The sequence below is a fragment of the Nasonia vitripennis genome (genome assembly GCF_009193385.2).
Source record: "Nasonia vitripennis strain AsymCx chromosome 3 unlocalized genomic scaffold, Nvit_psr_1.1 chr3_random0005, whole genome shotgun sequence".
In the NCBI taxonomy this organism is placed as follows: Eukaryota; Metazoa; Arthropoda; class Insecta; order Hymenoptera; family Pteromalidae; genus Nasonia; species Nasonia vitripennis.
In genome coordinates this window covers 2,631,456-2,654,752 of record NW_022279624.1, presented here as the reverse complement: position 1 = coordinate 2,654,752, position 23,297 = coordinate 2,631,456, and the positions used below count along the sequence as shown (strand labels likewise).

Here is a 23,297-nt window from a genome sequence, read left to right as displayed (position 1 = left end):
CGGACCAAGCAGACATACGAAAGAAGCGAAAGAAGGTTAGGATTGTTACGGCGCTCGCTCTCTTTGCGCAGGCCGTAAATCTTCGTAACCCTGTCTCTCAGTTTAGTCGTCCGTTCCTTTTCCACTTCCCCGGATCTGGGCGCGCGTATCCGTACAACGCGCGCCTTCAAACGAACTCCACGCTTCTCTGCTGCGCAAATAAACGGCAAGACCAGTTTCCCTTTTGTCGGCCTTTGTATGGCCTCTCTTCACTTACGCGGAAACCCATTTCCCTACAATGCAACGATCTTTTTTGCTTCTACTCTGTACACATACTAATCAGGATGGGTATAACTGCCTCGAAAAGCTTCGTTTGTTTTCTTTATCTTTCATGTATCTCCGGATTTAATGTTGGACTTTAACTTTGGACAGAATATTCTTGAAATGCGATGTGGCCAACATTTACCAGAAATTAAATCGCGTTGTCTCGTAACTTTACGCCGTTGCCCAAATAGGTTGACAAAACTGTTACCACGATACTGTATATAGGAGTCGAGCATGGCAAATAAAAGAATTCGCCCACGGTTCATCGGACTAGAAACGACTTCGGGCAGTCGTCGCCCATACCCCTTTAGCCAATTAGGGTCTAATTGATTTTAAGTGTAAATCTATATATGAGTAACCAAGTCTTTCCTCGTTTCAACTTGCAAGTTGTGGCTTGTGCAGCCAAGTGTCTGCAAAGGGACTCCAGTTGTGGTACGATAATTTTACCGCTGAAACCTTTTACGCTTTTTGTCGTTTTATACACCTCGTTCTGCTTTTCGTTTAACTCAGCGATGCTCGCGCTAACCAATTTATAGTTTCTTACTGCAATCGTTTCTTTTGTGCATATTTCGATTAACTGTATTACAATCGCATGCTATTATACTTAACCCAGAGTTCATTTTTATCCTCCTGTATTAAAAAAATGATGGCCTTTGTTGTGAAGAATTTAAAACGTTATTCTGATTGCTTGCTGGTTGGTTGCCTAGGCAACGAGATCAGAACGGCGCTTTAAATTCATAACCCTCAAAACAGTCATAACTCATAACCCTGGTAGAAATGTTTGAGGTGTTTAAAATGAAATGTGGAAACCTTGATAACAGATAAAATATATGTAATATAACTAGCAAGAAATTTTAGTAAAAATTAATAATTACCAAGAGTGTATTACAACATGTGTATTGAAAAGTGACAACCTAACCCTATTTGAAGTAGTAATAAAGTGTGTGAATATTATTTAGTTTTTTTTTTTAATATCAGTGAGAAGTTCAATTAAAAGAATAAAGAGTTTGAAGATATACGGTGAGGTGAGGTTTGAGAGGTGAATGTAAAGAAAAGTTCAGTATCCGAGTCAGTAAGTTTAAGTCTATCATTATACAATGCTCTTTGAATTGTAAAAAGTCTACTAGACAACTAAAATATGACACTGCCACTTCCTATGTTACCTAGAAATATGTAACCTAGATGATTCTGATTTTTTAACTGTTTTCGTTCATATTTTCACATCCAGGCTCATGCGAATTTTTTAATTGAACAGGTCAAATTTTACCTATAGCCAGTTACGCAGAAACTACAATCTCTAGGACATTGTAATTCTGGTTTCTAGCATATTTTTAGATGGAGAAAGTGATAAATGTTTTGGCTTTTTTGTCAAGGTATTAGGTAATTAGAATTTTGACTTTTAATAGTTGTGAGAGATTTTGAGACCGATACCTGTTTTTCCATTTTTGCATTTATTCTCATTAAAAAACTAACAGGTCTAGAGAGCTCATATTTTGCATATAGATTTCTTTTGTGATTGTGGAAAGATATTTAAAGTTGAATCGACCTTAACTGAAAACCTTCTGATTTCGACTCCGACACTGATGTGAATGCAAACTCATGCTATACGACAAAATAATTATCATGGGTGTTGTAGTCGAACACAAAAGTATTTCAGTTAACGTTGATTCAACTTTAAATATCTTTCCACAATCACAAAAGAAATCTATATGCAAAATATGAGCTCTCTAGACCTGTTAGTTTTTTAATGAGAATAAATGCAAAAATGGAAAAACAGGTATCGGTCTCAAAATCTCTCACAACTGTTAAAAGTCAAAATTCTAATTAATGCCTTGACAAAGAAGCTAAAATACTTATCACTTTCTTCATGTAAAAATAAACTGGAAACCAGAAATACAATGTGCTAGAGATGGTAGTTTCTGTGTAACTGTCTACAAGCAAAATTTGATACGCTAAATTAGAAAATTCATATTGGCCTCGATGTGAAAATATGAATGAAAACAGTTAAATCATAATCATGTAGGTTACATGTTTTCTAAGTAAGTATCTGTGTAAAATTTCAGTTGTATAGCTTTTTTATAATGCAAATAAATGGCATTGTAATGATAGACAAACCCACTGACTCTTATATTGAACTTTTCTTCAAATTCACTATTCAAACCAATGATGACGACATTGAGCATTATTAATATATTTATTAAAAAATAGTTTTGAGGGATTTAGTAACGTGTTACATGCTTATAAAATATTAGCAGACGTTAGTGTGCCGCCCAACACTTATGGTAGATTTTCTACCAGTGTTATTAGACAGAGATAGAATCAAGAGCGCGCGAAGCGCGCCTTTATTCCTAGTCAAAAAAAAGTTCAGATGTGTTGCATATTTCAGATAAGTGTATGATCAGGTGCGCAAGCGCGCCAATGTCTCGAATTTGGATTATAATCTTTCATATCACTTGTCCCTATCAACCTTCCCTGTTCTTGCCATATTTGATTTGATTTCTTATGAAAAAATACATTTTGTAACAGTTATTTTAAATGAAGAAAAATAAAATTATTTTCAAAAGCTACAGAAAATAATGATCAGAATTCAGAACATTGTCGCCATTTCGCGCCTGATGTAATCTCAGTGTATACATATAATAGGTCTGAACATCAGAGCAAACAATCGGTCTGAAATGAGCGTATGCGTTTATTCTAACCCCATAAGCGTATTTGAATTCAGCCATCAGTTTGTTCATTTACATTCGTTATGTTTGCTCAGCGTCGCTTACTCCACTCATTTGTTTCGAGATCGAAATCCAGTTCGAGATTCTCGAATAGGATTTTTATATAATGGAATGAATGCAAAACATGACGTGCAAATTTTTTTTTTTAATTCATTTTAAGTATTTACGTTTACAGTGCAGAATAACATATTTATATTAACATTAAAAATTATGAATGTAATACAAAAATTTAATAAATTTATGATAAATGATAAAATTTAATAAAGTTCATGACTTGACCGATGCTGTAGTGACTTGCAGTGGCTCAGATAAAATACGTTTTCCATTATTCTGATTATGATTTTTGTTATCAGTGGCTGTAAGAAAAATATATTTAGATTTTTTTTAAATAAATTATTTAGCGTTTTGAATGTTATTGTATTTTTGAGTAACAGTTATTAGTTATGACTCACGGCAGTTTTCATTGAGTTTTGTGCCACATTTTTTCTGTTGACAGTCTTTATCCTTACATTGCAACGTTGTAGCTTCCGTTCTTGATTCTCGGCGTTGGCGGGTTAAAATTTCGGGTGGTAAATAAAGCTCCAGTATTTCTGGATCGTCCTTAAAAAATTGGAAATTCAAATGATTCAAATGATATTTTTTGTGATGCATGCACGATTTTCGCACTTTTTAGATCTAAAAATTCGACCTAAGTAACCTTGTGTAGCTGCAGTACTCGTCTACGGCTCGCAAATGCATTCGCCTCGACTCGTACTACAATCTTCATGCACATTCGGTCTAAAAAGAGCACTTTACGCCCTTGGTACACAATATACTATTTTTTATTTCATAATTAAATTGAAAGTACACATTTAGCAATAATGAAGAGTACCAAAGACCACAGAAAAATGTTGAATTATTTCGTAATTTTGCATATGATTTGATAATTTTGTTATTATGCATGAATATCATTGATGGATTGAGTATACTTTATTCCCTTTGTTTAGGGCAGTATACCTAAATGAAGCAAGTGTAGGTACTTTTTCTAATCTATCGCACAATGATAGTAGAATTATTAGTCAAACTTTTTAAGAATCTCATATACAAGTTATTTGAGAGTTTATAACGAAGTCAACAATTTATTACGTGAATACTATCTTACCATTTGTTTGCTTGGAGACTGATTTGATTTCACGTGAATTATATGGATATTCTGATCTTCCTACAGCGTAACGATCAACCACGATTAGTAAAAAACGTTTATTTATATCAACAATGCGCAAACCACGATCGTATTCTTCATCATTATTGTCGTAACTGTGTAATATTACCTTCTTCTTTTCAAAGCTACAAGTAGCTGCAGCAGCGACAAAGCACAAAATTAAGAACAGAAAGAGTCGAGTCATGTTGAACACTTTTTCGTCGATTGTATGATGCACCACACTGCAAACTGGCACTATATATATACTGTGAAAAATATGGGCCATCTCGTAAAATGATTTCCTTATTTTTGTTTTAAACGTTTTCCCGTAGTAAAGTACGACTATCTTAAAGCCTGGAAATTAGTTTTCAAGCTTATCAAATGATTGATTTTTTAATGCCCTTTCTTAACAGTTCAATATTTAAAAAATTTCCACAATAAATCGTAGATTATAACACCATAAATATAGATTAATTTTGACATTTAATTCGAAATGTAAAACTATCATAATTTCTTCTGATACCTAAACACACGAATTATATCTTTCTCTCTATATCCTTCCATAATGATTCAGGACTTTTCCCGCAGACGCCAAGTATCGTGCATTAGCAAATTGTCTCGATCGCAATGGTCCGGTCTTCGCGATTTCATTTTGAGTAGCAATACATTATAGTTTAGACAGATATGATAAAAGATATGTATTTGAATTCAAAATTGAGAGTTGCAACATTTACATGATTTTAATCTTTATATATAATAATCAGTTTAAACGAGCTATGTAAATCATGTTTCACGTAAATATGTGAATATAAGGGTACCTATAGAAACTCTTTAAAATTATCGCAACTTTACCTGGAATAAGTAAAATACTCGGTGGCACTTGCACAGCGTCGCGGCAACACTTGCTATCGTATTAGTACCTCTGCTGACGAAGTTGTCGAGCACATGTCCTTTCACAAAGCCTCGGCTCGTATAACCCTCGACATAACCAAAGGTCCTTTGTTCGGTTCATTACCAAACATCATCCAGTAACTACTCATTAGCTCTGCAAACAGACCGCCAAACGAGACTGTTTCAAGAGTATAAAGCCGGATTAGTAAAATTAGCATTTTTGAGTGTGATATTTTGAGTTTCTTCTGTTAGTTATACAGCATTCAGCAACTTTTAAAATTGTTATGCATTCGAAGCAATACAAGGAATTAAATGAAGGCAGGTGTTGCGGTTTTTAATTAATATCGCTTAGTGTATAAAATGATTCCTATTGCACAAAAATTACTTTTAAAGGACATCAGTAACGAATGCCATTTAAACTTTACCCACAGTTATATAAAACAAAAATAGAATGTCACTTTACATTTTCCAGGCAATAATTTCTTATCTTCGAAAGTTAGTGGCTTCTTCAGTAAAAAGTTAATTATTAGTTGCAGAAATAGACTATATAAAAATATAATTAGTCATAATTGCTAGTAGAAAATACAGTAACTTTCCAGTCCTCCACTTAAAACGTATAATTGCTCTATTTTCCTAAGGATATATCGAATAAATGACAAGAACAAAACTTTTGAAAAAGACCGTCTGACATACGTGTATATTTATACATGCTAAGCGCTCTCTTGTATAAGTTCTTTCGTCTCTCCGCAAATATCTCAAGCGTATGCGACTCGTTCGTCACGGCTGTCTTCGAGTTTAGCTTCAGACGCTTCCGAGTAAACTATCCATGCTACATTTGCATTGCTTATGATATTGTTCTGAAACGTAGGTACTTATAATAATAAATGCTGTTATCGTAACAACAGATATTTTTTATTCCTATTTTGCAAAAGATTATTTCTATCAGATTAATTCAACAGAAATTGGCTTTACAAGGGTATCGTTTCATTACTTTACTTAGCAAATAGCCTTGCTCTCTTTTATCCTTTCTCTATTTTGTATCTACAGCCTCTCCGACAGCCGCTTCCCAGATATAGACTAATTTAGACAAGCATCCCTTGAAAAGTCCTGAGGGAGCAATAAGGGGCCAGCCCACGATGCCATTGAATTCTATCCATTTAGGCGACCGGTCGGCACCTAAGGTGAAAACTTCTAATTTTCCCACACAGAACCCAAGAGAACCTGCCAGCAAATGTTTAAAGATTAATAACTATAAGTCTTCATTTGGCGTTTAACTATTGTTCGCGAAAATATATAAATTTGCGCAAAGCAAGCTTTCTAAAGTTTCGATTTTATAAGATAGATTGATATATATATAACACTGCAGAAGATATATATCATTAACTTGAAAAATTTAATGCTCTTATAAAAGACAAAAGTACAACTAGGTGAAAATGATGGTGCCACAATCGCCGAAGAGTAATTACCGCATTAACATTGAAACGAGTATCAATATATCATTGGCGTAGTTAGCGAAGTTCAAGCAAGCAAACCACCATTAATCACGGGACAGAATCTGACGCTTGTCTGTGTATACGGATAGTCAACGACAAAGGGTGGTTAATGGTCTACTCGACGCGCTCGAAGAATCGCTCGCTACGTAATAGATCCAAATATTTACGAGTAATGCAACCTCACATCGTTTGGTATTATTTATGCACCACAAAACACCGATCCCATCGTGATTGCGGTTTCTTTGTAGTTCATCGTGATATTAAGCGATCCGTAAATATTCAGATTATACTCCTTTGCATCATCAACTTCCTAAAGACATTTTCTGTAAATCTAGAGATCGTATTTAAAAGTCCGGTCTTAATGATGAAATCTCAAAAGTTGATTCGTAGTCGTTCAATTATAATGTTACATAAAGGCAAAAGCGGATTGATGCGACATGAGCTGATACATACCGGCGAGTAGGTGACTTCATACTCCACGCTCCTTGAGGATGTAGAAAAAGTTTTTATGAGAAAGAAGGAGAAAACCATATAAAAATATGCCAAGTTCGGAGCAGGAACGGGAAGCAGCCCACTGCGGGTCTAGAATTTTAGGCGAAAAACAAATGAAAAAGAAGTGGATGTTTTTCATTATTGTCGCGTAATTACGTAAATGAACAAATGAATCATTGATATTATCATTCAATTCCTTTCCAGGTCACAATTTTTACGTTATTCACATACTAAACAAACAGTCAGTACTTCTAGTCCAGTGTAATTTAGATAGGTGTGTATTTTAAATATCTGTTATATGACACCGACTCTTTGAGAGAATAAATCTGGTATGAAGCATCACGCTGTGAATGTTTTTCTTCAGTTCTACTTTTCTTTCTAAAGTCGGATTTACGTAGTAGAATATCGTGTTCGAATCTTTTTGTGAAAGTTATACATGTATAGTGTATACCTGTGCTAAAAATTCACTCTCAAATTCCGCATTGCAGTGCACAGCTAGACGTTTTGAAAATTACGAGAGAAGTAATTTCAAAATGCGCCCGACGGCCACGCATACGTATATATGCAACATCGCATATAGCTTGACTTGCGCGAATACTGCGCGATATACTATTATTTATCCAAAATACAAATGTATTGTTCATTACTTTTTCAATACTTTCGCAGGAAGTATAATGTTTTAAAAAGAGTAATTACATCTTGACTACATAGTCAATTCCAGTCGAAGGAATAAAATCAATTCGAAACCGAGTTCAGCATTGCGAGTAACCAAGAACTGTTATTTATCACGTCTTCTCACTGCATATCCGTTCAATTAAAAGTTCGCGGACAGAGACAACAAGATTGACATCGTTTTAAAAACAACAAGAGAGATCATGATATATAAGCCCAGCGCAGGAGAAAAGTGCAGAAAGTATCAAAGCCGGGATACAGACATTTTTGAAGGGCGGCGCGCTCTAATCCAATGTGTCTCCTCGCTTATCGTGGTCTCAGCAGTTAGCCGAAGATCGAAGGGTCTTCTACTTTTCCCTCTAGGGCCTTTGAGCGAGGTACTTTGTCGAACCCTCCCGCGTGATAACTATGTCTCGACCCAGTGTTGCCCGTGATAAGTGGCTTAATGCCAGACTTCGCGCTAGCTTTCCTTCTTCCCTATACCATAGTTGTGATCTTCTTCTCGTTATCTTCTGCCATACTTACTCACTTTCCCTCACAGGCGCGCATCGCCTTTTTCTTTTTCTCTTCTTACTCATCCGCCTGCGTCTCGAGTTAGCGCGGCGACAGCGCGACATTTCGCCGTGTGGTGTTAAGGGGCTTTCTGCCGTCTTTGCGCTCGCGCGCTGATGAAAAGCCCATCGTCATTTCTCTGCGGAGCGCGACGAATAACTGCGAAAGAGATCAAGATGGAGAGAGAGGATAGCCGAGTGTGATCCTCGCCGATAAATTGTCGGGCGCGGCGGGCCTTTTGACGATGCTCCTTTCTTCTTTAATTGGCCGCGACATTAATCCTCGAGAGCGCAGGTCCGAGCCCCTCAGCATCGGGGGATTTATGCGTACATCTGCCTATCGGGGATAAGCGCATGCACGCGCTGACGCCGTCGCAAGAGTAACGAGCTCGCGCCGAGGTGCCGAGGGAAAGGAGACGCGGAGGAAGACGGAGAGCAGATCGCCAAGCCGCAGGACAGCGAGGATTACGCGGATTTAGCCAAACAGAAAACGCTGTCTCCTCCCGGATCTGCGAGCGCCGCCGCGCTCCGTCTGACGTCCTGCGCGACTATGATTTATCCGGGTCTCCCGCATGGCTAAAGGATTACGCAATCTATTGCCGCGGCACCAACTGCGATCCGAGCACAGCTTCTGTCAGAATCACAAGAGAAAGCCGGGGCAGCTCAAAAATACCGATATATTTTAAAGCCGCAGCTTCTGATTTTACGATGAAAGGCTTCTGTCGTGCCTCTTTCCATTTGTGTCACAAAAAACAGTTATACAGCGCAGTAATGGCATCGAAGCTATTCGGAGGCATCGTTGGACTGATTTCGCAGCGAAAACGTCGGCAGGACACGCAGATATGTGAGACGAAAAAAGAGCGTTCCCGTATCGATAAATCAGGATATCAATATGTCAGTCCACTCCAATAAGCGTGAGTTGACGCACTTAAACAAGCGCAAAAATAATGAACACTCGTATTTTCTATTTTCCGTCAATTGATGGAGAGAAGGTTATAATTACTTGCTTCCGAGTAAACTTCAATTGCGTAAAAAGCCGGCGGCGAAGAGTCGTAGAGAATGATTAGGTATACGTTCCGCGTCCGAGTCACGCAGGGGTTGAGTCTAATTTTCTGTGCAGGTCGTAAAAATCGTAGGGAAGGAAATATAATTTGGCGGGCAGTCTAGGAACAAAGGGGGCGGGAGTATATACGGCGCAAAGAGCGCGTGTAAGGCGTGCGCGCGCGCTGGCGGAAAGTCGGCAGAGCTATAATACCGCGCACGGGTTGCGCGTCAGTGTCGGGCTTTGATATATGGTTTTTGGGGGTCAGGATGTGCACGAACGTGACGGGATTCTCTCCTAATTTCGCAAAACAATCCGTAAATAAGCCACCGCCAGCGACGCCGGCCGCAGAGAGAGAGAGAGAGAAAGAGAGAGAGAGAAAGAGAGAGAGAGAGAGAGAGAGAGAGAGAGAGAGAACAGAGAGAGAGAGAGAGAGGGCTCGCTGCCGCACGTCGACTCAGCCATAAAAGCGGATGCCGGGCAGCGGCAGCAGCCGGAGCTAATTGAATTATGAGAATAGTCGAGACTCGCTGATTCGACGAGGGTGTGAGGGGAGAGATTAATGAAACGATTGCACGGGCGCTTGCCCCTATCGGAATCCAGCGTCCGGTGTCTGCTCTAGGTTTTATGAAGCTGTGCGTCGTTAGGATTGTCCATCCTCGATTATCTCCTCCGATGCCGGCTCGATCCGTGCTAATCATCTGTTTACTTTACTCCATCGTGTAATAAGCCGTAACTACTCGTATTTTGTCAGCGTGCCAAGATAAAATCGGAAAAACACAAAGGAGTCAATTGTTTCCCGAGCAGTCGCAGCTCGGAACTTCCCGCGGTGCTGATGAAAAAAAGTCCGACGGGGGACAATTAATAAACGAACTCATGGATACGCGATATAGGCCACACGCGCTCCCATGTGACACGCAGCAGCGCGTGTGTGATTTATAGCGCAGCAAGCCGTAGCTTATCGACGATTAGGAGGAGGAGAGAGCCAGACGTACGTCATTGGAGGGTCTGTTCTCTCAGTTTTTCCTTTCCTGCTCGGTAAACCGAGAAGTCACGTTCCCCTGCCCCCAGCGCGCAGCAGACCTACACTGCCGCGATCCGCGGACCGCGATGCATCGTCGTCGTCCAGCCAATCGAGGCTCGAAGACGCGCAAGAAAAGAAAGCTCGCGACGTCGATGGTGTGGGTATGGGTCAACGGGCGGTCGTTGTCTGCGCGATCCCCGGCGCAAAACTAGTAAAAGTTGCCACCGCTGCTGCCGTTGCATCGGCCGAGAAAAACAAGAGTGAATTACGAGCGAAGGGTGGCCTGGAGCTCGCCGCCTGCGTAACTCGCTCTCTCTCTCTCCCTCTCTCTCTCTCTCTCTCTCTCTCTCTCTCTCTCTCGCTCTCGTTCGCTTTTTATCTCGCTCCATCTATCGTGATCCCGCGATGCTGGCCAGAGAGCAGGAGCGAGTGGAGAGGATAATTCGGGCGATACATTTGAATTTCCCGCTAGGTTACACGAGTGCACCAGCTCCTTCTCGCTCTCTCCCTCGGGCGCGCGCGCGTTCTATCGATGCCGCCGGCAATCCAGAATTTCCATTAGCTAATTAACGCGTGGATGCGGGTGCGCGACTGACCGATACGGAAGAGCAGAGATTCGGGAGCCTTTTTTGCTATGCCACTCGCCCGCGCGCTTTAGTGCGCGACTCCCGAAGCGTACATGGCTCGGCGACCCATTGAGCTGTCGACGATTTTCACGCCAGACGGACTTTCAGCGCTTTGATCAGGCGATTCTCTCTCTCCGCTGCGGGGAGAAAGAAGCTCTCTCGATTTATTCGATACGAGTCGCGAACGCACGACGACTGTAACGTGCGCTACTTTTTTTATCCGCGGCAAAATCGCTTCCAGCGGCGGTATTTTTCGAGAGTGGATTCCTTCAATTATGGCTGCAAGTCGAGACCGGCTGCAATTACATCATCGAAAGCCACCTCCAGTCAAACTAATTTCAGGCGATGGGAGTTACAGGTATAGCGGATAGGGCGAAATTTCCATTTCTTATCTTCCAGTCGCGTGCTCGTTTCTGGGAGTCTAGCGTGCTCGCCTAGTGGAAGATGGGGTGTATGCGTCACTTACACCGCAATTAGAACTCGCGCCTCAATTAACGTTGCATTTACAGGAGCCTGCAAATTGAAAAAAATTAACTCTGATTACTGTTTACTCCGTGCTACCGCTGATTAACGGAGCCTCGAAGTGCTTTCCTCAAATCAGCTCGAAGGATCGGAAAGATCACTTCGCGCTGATTCCTCTGGCGCGGTTTTTAAAAAGATTTTACGGCAAATTATCGCACCATAGCGAAAGTGGCGAGCATCTGCTCGCGCAAGTGCGAAGCGCACGCTGGATAAAAAGTAAGTCAAGTCATTCCTTTGTTTGTTTCAGGTGAGATAGCTCTGAAGGGTCTTGCGCGACGCGCTTGGTGCGCACGAGATGCAAAGGGTAAGCGAGATATTACGTAACAATGTGCAGCCGCGCAGCATCAGACAACGCGTGAGAGAGGCGCTGGCTTTTGGCGTCGCGCAAAAAGGCCGTCACGCCAAGTGCGCGCTCGACGATATGAAGCAATTAGAGGTGTCTAAGATTAAAGGCTCTGACGAGAGGGCTCTCGGAGTGTATTGTTGAACAATCGATACGCGAATGTGTCTTGGATAAATATAGGAATGTGAGGAGGAGAAACGGGCCGGAAATCTAGCGGGAAAGGCGAGCTGAGAGTAGAGAAAGAGAGACAGAAGAGAAGAAAGATAGTTAAAGAGAGGCGGAGTCACGATGGAATTTCTGCTATTTTCTGCAGATTGTCTCGGGCTGTATTTTTCGAGGGCTTGGCTGGCTGCCTCTCTCTCTCTCTCTCTCTCTCTCTCTTTCTCGCATGCGCGTGAACTGCTATACCGCGGCGCGGGAGTGGGTACATGCCCGAAAAGGAAAGCCCGCGCGATATCTGCTGTAATCTTATTTGGAATATATTTTCCGGAAGAACTCCCCGGATCTCGCGCGCCTCCGCTACGCCAGACGAGGAACTCTTTCGCCCTCGATTGGTCTCCGGCAGAAATTACTATAATCCGAACCTGACTTCTGTACACGCGCGCATCACTTACGCGCACATGAAAGGATGCTTAGCATATCTTGAAAATGTCGAGAATTTCGAGACGCGCGTACAAGACTGTGCTGTGGAATATTCAATAGGCAGAGATAATACGCGGGGGTACTTATGTTGTTAGCTCGAAATCTAGATCAGAGAGCGAGGAAGAGAGAGAGAGAGAGAGAGAGAGAGAGAGAGAGAGAGAGAGAGAGAGGAGTCAAGCAGTGCAAAGGCTTTTATTAAAGTGGCAGCGGGTAAGGCCTCGTTGACTTACGGCTCAAGTTTTGGAGCGCACCGCACGGCGGCGAGTTCGAGCCTACGTAGCTTCTCCATCCCCAAAGTTTTTGGGGACGTACACTTAGGCGGCTGCTACTGCTGCTACTGCTGCTCCTCCTTCCCGCCCTTACGACGCTTTAATTATCGGCTGTAAATCAAGCCGCGCGCGAGTCACACCGATAAATCTTCACGGCGACAAGTTCGTGCTCGCGATGAACGAGTGTGAATCCGCGGCTATTCGAGGGGTTACTTTTTCTCCGCGCGCGCTTTTTGTTTTTACTTTCCTTACTCCCTTATACGAACTTTTAACTTTCTTGCTCCGCCCGAGTAAACGGTGCGACGGCAGTTGTATGGAAAACCTGTAATTGAGACAGATACTCGCGCGAGCTCTCCGCGTTGTTGGGACGTTCTCGATTCTCGCGAATCATTAATCGGAAATTTAGTTTCCGAGTGAAAAATAGGAATAAGCCCCTCGTTTTGCGAATGGCGGCGTAAAATGCATCTCGACTTGATTGCACCCACTCCATTAGAGAATGAGACGTGCCATTCTTTTACAGTATTTGAGCGGCGGCGCTTCTTTCGAATGTAGCTTCAAGTGGATTCTTCTACCTTCCCTCCCTATAGTCGCAAGGATTTCTCTCCCGCTTTCCCAAGAAAAAGAGAGCTTGGAAGAACCTTCTCTTCCGAGTTGTTGTTGCCTCTTAAAGTTTTGTTCACCGAGAATTGTCAAAAAGAAAAAATCGTGCGTCGTCGCGAAACGAGAGCGTATGATAATTCTCTTCGACGACAATAGACTTGTTCCTGGCCGAGGGAAAATAAAAAGCCCACGTAACATGCAAAAGGAGGGCAACTCGTACAGCGAGTATCGGAATGAAAAAGGTCGCGAGTGCGCGTACGAGCGTCTGTATTCACGGCGGATCTAAAGTTCCTCCCATCCGAGCAAAGAAAACGCGACTCGCGCAGGGGAAGACAGCGCGCGCATAGCCCAGTCGCCTTGTCTTTATCTCGCTAAGACGGATCCGAAGTTTGAAAATCGCTTAGCCTCCTTCTCGGCTGCACTAAAACGAGCCGTATGTATGGAAGGGAGATACCGAGGTTTTGCACCCCATACACAAGAAGCTCCTGGAAAAGGGCCCGCGCGAGGCACAACTATTGACCCGTTTTTTCGACTCGCGCTCTTCCGCGAAGCAAGCGCTTTGTGTCACCGAAAGCGAGACACAGGCTCGCGTGACTCGAGCTATATATGAATTTTGGGGATCCATTTTTTGTCGGCATGCCGTGCGCCGCCAGACTCGCATGCCTTCGTCCAAAAAAGCGGAATCGTTGAATAGCGATTGGCCTCGCCGCGCGTTCGCTGCCTGTAACGAGCCGCCGCGAGACAGTACTTTATTAGCGACGGCGGCGGCGGCGGCGGCAGTGGCAACACAAGCAGGAGATAAGCCCAAAGACAATAGGGAGGCTTGCCAGTGTCGCGGAATGACAGTTCTTGGAGGGGCGCGCGCTGTGTGATCCGGCCGAGATTAGGAGCTGCTCGAACTTACTGCCTGCTTTTCTGCCTGAGATTCCCGCCGTACGCACTCGCCTCAAAAAAAGACGCTGCGCTTTGCACGCACAGCACCGCAACATTCTTCGTGGTTCTTTGCTAGTATAGTAGCATCGATCGTCGCGTCGAGGCTTATTTCAACGTACAATTCAAGAGAATTTGTTATCGAAGATAATATGTGCCGATCATTCACCATGTCATCCACCAGCAAGATCGTCACGCCAGCGTCGTCGAAAATGTACAAGTATTAATTTAACGTAGCTGCGCAGTAAATTTCAGTCCAACGCACAGCGCTCGTGCGGCTGCTTTAGCCGCGCGCTATCGTAATCTACTTCAGTTTCCAATCTTTGATCTATGCTAATGCTGTTATTCCGTTTGTGCGTTCACACCCAAATTTCGGGCTCGCTTGGCCGGATTGGACTGCTCTTATCAGCTTGTTCTTTGGAGCATTGTGTAAACGAGGCGGAATGATCCCCAGGAATATATTATTGCCACGCAGGGAAAACCTGAGCCAGGATTAACTGGACTCTGCCTCTCATTCTTTTATTCCGTCCAACCTTTTTGGCCTGATGAATGTTCATCGATGCTTTATCTCGCCTTTATAAATACGAGAATTAGGTGATATATATATATATATATATATATATATATATATATATGCATGTGTGTGTGTGTGTGTACATAAATACGAGACCGGCATCGAACGACTAAGCCGAACGATTTTTAAAAATGCAGGAAATCGATCCGTCTCTTCGGGCATATTTGACGAGAAATGGTGCATAATTTACATAGTTTATTAAAGGAATCGATAGAAAGTTAACGGTTTTATTTTAAATACTATAGGAATGAAGGCGTGCTTCGCGCGCTCTTGATTTTATCTCTGTCTAATAACACTGGTAGAAAATCTACCATAAGTGTTGGGCGGCACACTAACGTCTGCTAATATTTTATAAGCATGTAACATGTTACTAAATCCCTCAAAACTATTTTTTAATAAATATATTAATAATGCTCAATGTCGTCATCATTAGTTTGAATAGTGAATTTAAAGAAAAGTTCAGTATAAGAGTCAGTGGGTTTGTCTATCATTACAATGCCATTTATTTGCATTATAAAAAAGCTATACAACTGACATTTTACACAGATACTTACTATGGTACCTAGAAAATATGTAACCTACATGATTATGATTTAACTGTTTTCATTCATATTTTCACATTGAGGCCCATATGAATTTTTTAATTTAGCGTATCAAATTTTGCTTGTAGACAGTTACACAGAAACTACCATCTCTAGCACATTGTATTTCTGGTTTCCAGTGTATTTTTACATGAAGAAAGTGATAAATGTTTTGGCTTTTTTGTCAAGGTATTAGGTAATTAGAATTTTGACTTTTAATAGTTGTGAGAGATTTTGAGACCGATACCTGTTTTTCCATTTTTGCATTTATTCTCATTAAAAAACTAACAGGTCTAGAGAGCTCATATTTTGCATATAGATTTCTTTTGTGATTGTGGAAAGATATTTAAAGTTGAATCAACGTTAACTGAAATACTTTTGTGTTCGACTACAACACCCATGATAATTATTTTGTCGTATAGCATGAGTTTGCATTCACATCAGTTTCGGAGTCGAAATCAGAAGTTTTTCAGTTAACGTTGATTCAACTTTAAATATCTTTCCACAATCACAAAAGAAATCTATATGCGAAATATGAGCTTTCTAGACCTGTTAGTTTTCGAATGAGAAAAAATGCAAAAATGGAAAAACAGGTATCGGTCTCAAAATCTCTCAAAACTGTTAAAAGTCAAAATTCTAATTAATGCCTTGACAAAGAAGCTAAAATACTTATCACTTCCTTCATGTAAAAATACACTGGAAACCAGAAATACAATGTTCTAGAGATGGTAGTTTCTGTGTAACTGGCTATAAGTAAAATTTGACCTGCTCAATTAAAAAATTCGCATGAGCCTGGATATGAAAATATGAACGAAAACAGTTCAAAAATCAGAATCATCTAGGTTACATATTTCTAGGTAACATAGGAAGTGGCAGTGTCATATTTTAGTTGTCTAATAGCCCTTTTACAATTCAAAGAGCATTGTATAATGATAGCCTTAAACTTACTGACTCGGATACTAAACTTTTCTTTAAATTCACCTCTCAAACCTCACCGAGGGCGACTTTGGGCACAGAGACACAGTATATCTTCAAACTCTTTATTCTTTTAATTGAACTTCTCACTGATATTAAAAAAAAAAAAACTAAATAATATTCACACACTTTATTACTACTTCAAATAGGGTTAGGTTGTCACTTTTCAATACACATGTTGTAATACTACACACTCTTGGTAATTATTAATTTTTACTAAAATTTCTTGCTAGTTATATTACATATATTTTATCTGTTATCAAGGTTTCCACATTTCATTTTAAACACCCAAACATTTCTACCAGGGTTATGAGTTATGGCTGTTTTGAGGGTTATGAATTTAAAGCGCGGTTCTGATCTCGTTGCCTAGGCAACCAACCAGCAACCAACCAGCAACCAATCAGAATAACGTATTAAATGCTTCACAACAAAGGCCATCATTTTTAAAGAGAGGAATACGTTACGATACTAGCGACGTAAGTCGTATACTTTACGACACCGCGTGTAAGTCATTTTCCGCCGCAGAGAGTAGCAGTAAGTTCACACTTTTTATGCAAAAAATAGACGAGGAGTTGGGGGATAAAATTAATACATTTAAAAAAATTAATTAAAGGTGAAATTGAAAAAATTTTGAGAACTTTCAGAGTTCCTAAAATGTGCTGGTTTTCGCGGCAAATAGTGGAATGTGGTGGTCTTCAGCGCGAATTCTAAAATGTGTTACTTCTCATAAGGAGCGACGATATTACCTTAGTAAAATTTCATTTTAATCGAATGAAGTATATAGTCAGCCAAAAACTAAGAATTTAACGTTATATTATTGGTATAGCCAATTTTAAAATCAATTCAACTTTACCTATCCTACGTGTACTCTAGAAAGGAAACGGTATTAATCATTCTATCCGCTCTCTATTTAGAGATAACTTGCAATATCTATCTTCAAAATAAAGTGAAAATTAAGAAAGTATGATAAAGCGAGTCGTAGTTCGTTAGATTGTCGCAGTATTCTGGGTATTATATTGAAATGGGAAGCTTAATTATGACCTAACTAAAACTTAATTTTAATCTACACGTGAACCTCTAGATATCATTTATCAAAACAAAGCAGTTTCGGATGACCCATTGTCCACCGCCCAACCGAGTCTCCAGAATGGAAAGATAGGTGGCGCATGAACAGTTTCCTATTTCCCTCATAAAATTTTCACACCGAGTTGACAAAACCAATGCCAAAGCTACCTTGTTAGCGTTGTATGCGGGTCGCTCATGCTATAACTGCTTGAATTTTTGAAATCAAATCTAACACACATGCAAAAGTTTTCATCAACCCGATAGTTGGACAGCGATAAGAAACTGTTTTTATATATCAATATAATTCATTCTCTAATACAAAGTATTAATTATTCTCTACATACACGATGTCCATCTAGCTATAACTCGTTTGTGTATATTTTAACTTACTTTTTTGCAAAACAACCTGTTCAAAGTGCAAATTTAGTTTTCATTGATGTCGATGTAGTCCGGGAGCCCACTATATATTTCGTGGCCACTTTTAGGTGGACACCTAAACCCAAGTTTTCTAAACGTATTTTTAAAATGTGGAACGAAAAGTTATAAACAAATTAATTGTTTGAAATGCAATATCTCCGAAGTCTAACATCGCACCAAGTTGAAACTTATTTTAAAATGTTTATTTTTGCATTTAGAAACTTTTTTATTTTATCTTTTTTCAGCTATACTTTATCTTTTTCGAGATATCGAAAAATGGTTTTTGACCCGACTTAGCTATCTACATCGCGCGCGGTCATCACGCGCCAGTTCCCCCCTTTTCGCGCTTAGCTTTTAGCAATCGGCAGAATAAGTAAATGCTATGAATATAAGTACAAAAATAATGAATTCTCTATTACATGATTAAAAAAAAATATTTATACCACTCTAACCTCAAAATTATACATTTAAATTGAGTTTTAGGTTCTTATAGTATAAAATGCGATTCAATACTGGTGCAAAATGTGACCTCATATGATTTACCGATTGCTAACAGCAAAGCGCGAAAATGGGGGATCTGTGTGGTATCGGTGTAGATAGCAAAGTCGCGTCAAAAACCATTTTTGATGATATCTCGAACAAGATGAAGTATAGCTAAAAAATATAAGATAAAAGCAGTTTCTAAATGGAAAAATAAACACTTTAAAACAAATTTCAACTTGGTGCGATGTCAGACTTCAGAGATATTGCATTTTAAACAATTAATTTGTTTATAACTTTTTATGTCCTACTTTTTCGGTCGAGAACCCTCGAAATTCGGATTCAGCAGTCAAAAATACGTCTAGAAAATTTGGGTTTAGGTGCCGACCTAAAAGTGGCCAGGGGAATGTTCGGTGGTCTCTCGGACTAATGATTATCCAAGCTATGTTCCGGTATTAATAGTTTTCCAATCCGTTCAAAATCGATAAATTTCCGAAAAGTTCAAAAAACAGCAGCATATTAATTTAGCAAGCTACTGCATCGTAAATTGAAACATCCAGCAATCTAATATAAACAGAGCTTAGACGACGGTACGCCAGTGTGTTTTCTCGCGGGCTCGCGTGGATAGCCCTGCTAGACGTCTCTTATACTCGCAATCGGGGGGTTCATTAATATGTTAAGCGAAGCGCGCCTAATCCACTTTGTGCGCGACATTATGCGAGTAAACCAGCGAGCTACTCTCGTGCGGCGCCACTACCGCTGTTGCTGTTCGGCTCGCTTCAGCGCGGGGCACTGCTGGCCGATCGACCAACTCACGCTAGCACTGCACACATAGCTGCAGCCCTCCCTTCCTCCCTCCGCTCCTCTCGCCTCCTTGTTAAATGCGTCGGTAAGTCGAAACTATAACACGTTACGCGAATAGCCCCTCTAAATCACTGACGCTGTACTCGGACGGCTTCTGCGCTGCGCGTGTATGTTTGTTCTACTGTTTATTCGCTATTGACAAAAACATACTGCGCGAGCGGCACTGCAGCGGAAGATGGACAACGGTTAATAGTGAAATATCGTGACTGCGAAAGAGCAGGGCCATAATTTATCGCGAAAGAAAATTGCCGGCGCATTCACCTCCGCGCACGGGAGCTTTTCCTTCTGGAAACGTTTTTCCGAAAAATTCCTTCCATAAAACTAGCGTAAGCGTTAACATCCCTTTCTTCTACTTAAAACGCGAAACTTGCTGCATTACCTAAGTTATTAACGAACGCGGAAGAGCCGCGGGAGCATCAAAATAACGAGATTTCCGTAGCTTCTTTGCTTTCCTGAAACATTGACGATGCAAACATTTATCCGGAAGGTCTTATCTACTGGGCTATTTACCCTGTGAGTGTAGCACTGCGCCGCGGTAAAAAGCGTCAATTTCGCATCGCATGGGAAATCCTGTGCGCGGGCGAGCGTGCGCGTGCCTGTGTATCATTGTCTGTGCAGTGCGGGGTAAGGGTATTTCATGCATTTTTGAGCTCTCCTCCTCTCCGACATCCAGGCAGCTGCGCCAACGGTATTTGTTCGGAGCACAGCGAGGCTGTGTTCCGCGAACTCCATTGCCGCGGTTTGCTGCATGTTTCAGTGCAACACACACGTACTACACGGAGTGGCCGGTAGTGCTCCAGTTTCATCAAACTGCACGCAAGGATTTCCCACTGTCGTTCCTCCTTCCATTTGAATCGCGCGTCACACTGCCGAAGACGAGAGAAGAGCATTTTTTCGAAACTCTTGATTGTTTCCCCTCGTGCGGAGTTTTCGCGAGAGAAAGTTCGCGGCAGTTCTTCCCCGGTATAATTCGGTATCATTCCGGCCGAGTCAGAACAGATGGGTGGGAAAAGTTGTTAGCCCTCTCTTAGCGCGGCTCGCCAAATGTTTTCGTCCGGCGGTGCGGCATGCCGTCGACGGAAGTTTCAACTCCGAAAATAATCCTCGACTGCCCGGATACCGCGGCGGAGCTGCGCGGTTTCCGGTGCGAGAAGCGTTACTTATCTCGAGACAGAGAGGGGGAAAAGGCGAGAACTTGCACGGAGAAGCCTCAAAAAGCAGCTCCCGGTAGGAAAAATCGATCGTCCTCTCGATATTCTCGGGGTCCATAAAAAGTCGGTTGTCCGGACGAGAGCGAAGATACAGGGAAGATGTTGGCACGACGAGAGAGAGAGAGAGAGAGAGAGAGAGAGAGAGAGAGAGAGAGAGAGAGAGAGAGAGAGAGATTGTGTATACATCCTCGGCAAACGCGGCGAGCGAGCGTTTGCCTTAGCTGCTCCTCGATTCTTCCTCCCTGACTTGAGTAAATCTCAAGAATGGTGCACTTTCGCTGTCGTAAAAGTCGATCTCCCAGCGCAACAGCAGCGAACGCCCGCGCGCTGAAATACGCAAGACTACGTGCAGCCGTGGGCGTCTACACCACTGGTTGCACGTACGTGTGTGCGTACGCGCGTGCAGTTACCCTCGTCCGCCGGGAGCCGGACAAGGTGGTCGTGTGTGTAAAGGGTGGAGAGTCGAGTGAGAGAGAGAGAGAGAGAGAGAGAGAGAGAGAGAGAGAGAGAGAGCGGACTGCTATACTGCGCGGGGGGTATGTTTACGAGCGCCCAGCGCCGCTGGGGCTTACTCTGCGCGACGCTGCTTGTCAAATACGCCTGCACTGTGTATGGAGTGAAAGTCTCTCTCGCGCGTTCTCTCTCTCTCTCTCTCTCTCTCTCTCTCTTTCTCGGTCGCGCACGCGTACATGTGCGGATGCTCTCTTCCCGACTCGCTCTCGCCTTAAATTCTCATTCATCTTATGCGCCGCGCTCAACTTTGTTACTATGTTAATTATGGATACACTTTACTGCCGCGCCGTATACGTGAGTCTGTGCATGCGAGGCTTTATTGTTTATTGTTCTGCGAGCTCAGCTTAATTCGCTATTTGTTGGAAGTATAAGTTTTGATTTGTCGCCTTGGCGCAGTCCTACAGTACGGGCGACAGATCAATTTGGACAACTTTTCCTCGTTTTATCATGAATTTTACCGAGAAATCCCCAGAAATTTTCAATTTCCTATCAACAAATTTTAACGTCACTACAGTGATTCGACGAGTACATTTGTGGCTCTCGATCTATCGCTCGAAAATCTTCAATGATGTCGACTGTATAGCGCAAATTTTAGTATTTTCGACGGAATTTATGGCGGCCCATTGTATTATTCAAATTATTTGGAGCAAATAACGTGACCTCGTATCACCGTATTGCTTTTCAATATCGGCATCCCGCATTTTAATTTCAGCTCCGACCCGCGGAGGCTCTACTTTTCATCAGCGAGTTTCGCCTTTGCCCGTTTCACAGTTTACGCTTTTCACGCATACATTAATACACTTTCGAAATTTTCCAATGGCAGAGTTTGCTTTTTTCGACAAAAGCCTTCCGTATCCGCGAAATTTTATTTCAAAATTGCCCGCCACTGTTATAACGAGACAGCGCGAGTCCGCGAGGCTTTCCGGCTGATTATTTGGGCTCGTGTTCCAGAATTGCGAGCATCAAAGTACATCGGAGCACGTGCGTACATATACACACAGAGCGAGGGCCTTTTTCGCCACAACGTAAATCTTACTAGCGGCAACGGCGCTGAGCGCGGTTTCGACGCCACGCGCGAGCGCGCGTTTACGACGTGAAGCGAATTATACCGGGGAGTTGCAACCGCCGCGTCATTGGGTACTCACGAACGCGCGCGCGCTGCTCGGTCAGCACGTGCAAATTGCTAGATTTCGCGCTCGCGTGTTCCCCGGCTTGCTACGCGCGCTCTGTACTTCCCATTCCTCTCCCGTCTGTCTCTCCCGCGTCTGCGTATTTTGGCCGATGTAATATTGTTTTTAGCGTAGTGACAGAATCATAAAGTGCATTTACGCCGGCGCTGACTCGTTAAGTGCTCGGGCCTGTTCGCCGAGTAAATTGGAGCTGACGCGGCCGTAAAAAAGACGCGAGTATTGGCTCGGCGCGGCCCTGCGGCTTTGCGTCCGATATTTCATATTCCCGTGAAATTTTATTCGCGGTTGGAGGGCGAGTTTTAATGAAGCGCGCGAGGAATTTCGTTATGCGCGAAACAAGTACCCTATTAGTGCGCGCTGCGTGTGGGGATATTTAAAAATACACAGCTGCGAAAAAGCACATTCGCTGTACTGATTTTTCCGATACCCGCGCGAGAGAGCTTTCGATCGATGGAGGAAAGAGGAAATATCGCTGCTGCGGGGACAGCGATAATAAACAAGTGAAGTGGAAGGTGTGATCTTTATAAGTCGGTTAAAGTCAGTGCAGCGAGTGCGGAGGGAGAGCTCGAGAGGAGATATCTGTGAAGTTTTGTTCGCGCCGGCTGCGATGATGGAGCAGAGGCGCGAGGGAAATTTGTGTATTTTGACGAGTTTTGGCCTCGTCGCGAGCGACCGGATGTCCCAGAGGTGTAAGCAGCTGTCGAGCCGCGGAGAGAGAGAGAGAGAGAGAGAGAGAGAGAGAGAGAGAGAGAGAATCCGCGGCTCTTATTAGTCACTTTCGTGGACTTTTTCTGGATATACCACTCTTTCTGGACGCCGCCGCCGACGCCGACGCCGTAGCCGCGCGCTCGCTCAAAATACACTCGTGCGCATGCCGTTGACAGTATCGGATAAACGATGCACTCAGTCATGTTGCCTCGAGCGTCAAAGCAAATTATCCCTTCCGTTTTTTCACAAATTACTCTGGCTGCGCGATTTCGCGTCTGGCTCGTCCTTTTTTACATTTTTTCGTGCGATATTTTACATCGAATGGCAAATGCGTCGAGGGTATATCATATTTTTTATCATATTCTTTCGACTCTCAAAAAGTTACATGTCATAGTAGTTCTTATCACTGCCTT

General features: G+C 42.3%; 2 protein-coding genes across 2 annotated transcripts in view; one reads left to right on the top strand and one right to left on the bottom strand.

The window, feature by feature from the left end:
- LOC100114360 (kinesin-like protein GA13060) overlaps nucleotides 1-23,297 on the top strand; it is a 228,945-nt gene that overhangs the window by 116,515 nt on the left and 89,133 nt on the right. The gene's annotated exons all lie outside the window — the stretch shown is intronic.
- Nucleotides 3,155-4,454, bottom strand: LOC100679797. Its single transcript, XM_003426140.4, has 4 exons — nucleotides 4,340-4,454; nucleotides 4,171-4,230; nucleotides 3,482-3,629; nucleotides 3,155-3,385 (listed from the first exon to the last, which is right to left on the bottom strand). Exons 1-4 carry the CDS (start codon nucleotides 4,412-4,414, stop codon nucleotides 3,297-3,299), a joined length of 372 nt encoding a protein of 123 aa, XP_003426188.1. The 5' UTR covers nucleotides 4,415-4,454; the 3' UTR covers nucleotides 3,155-3,296.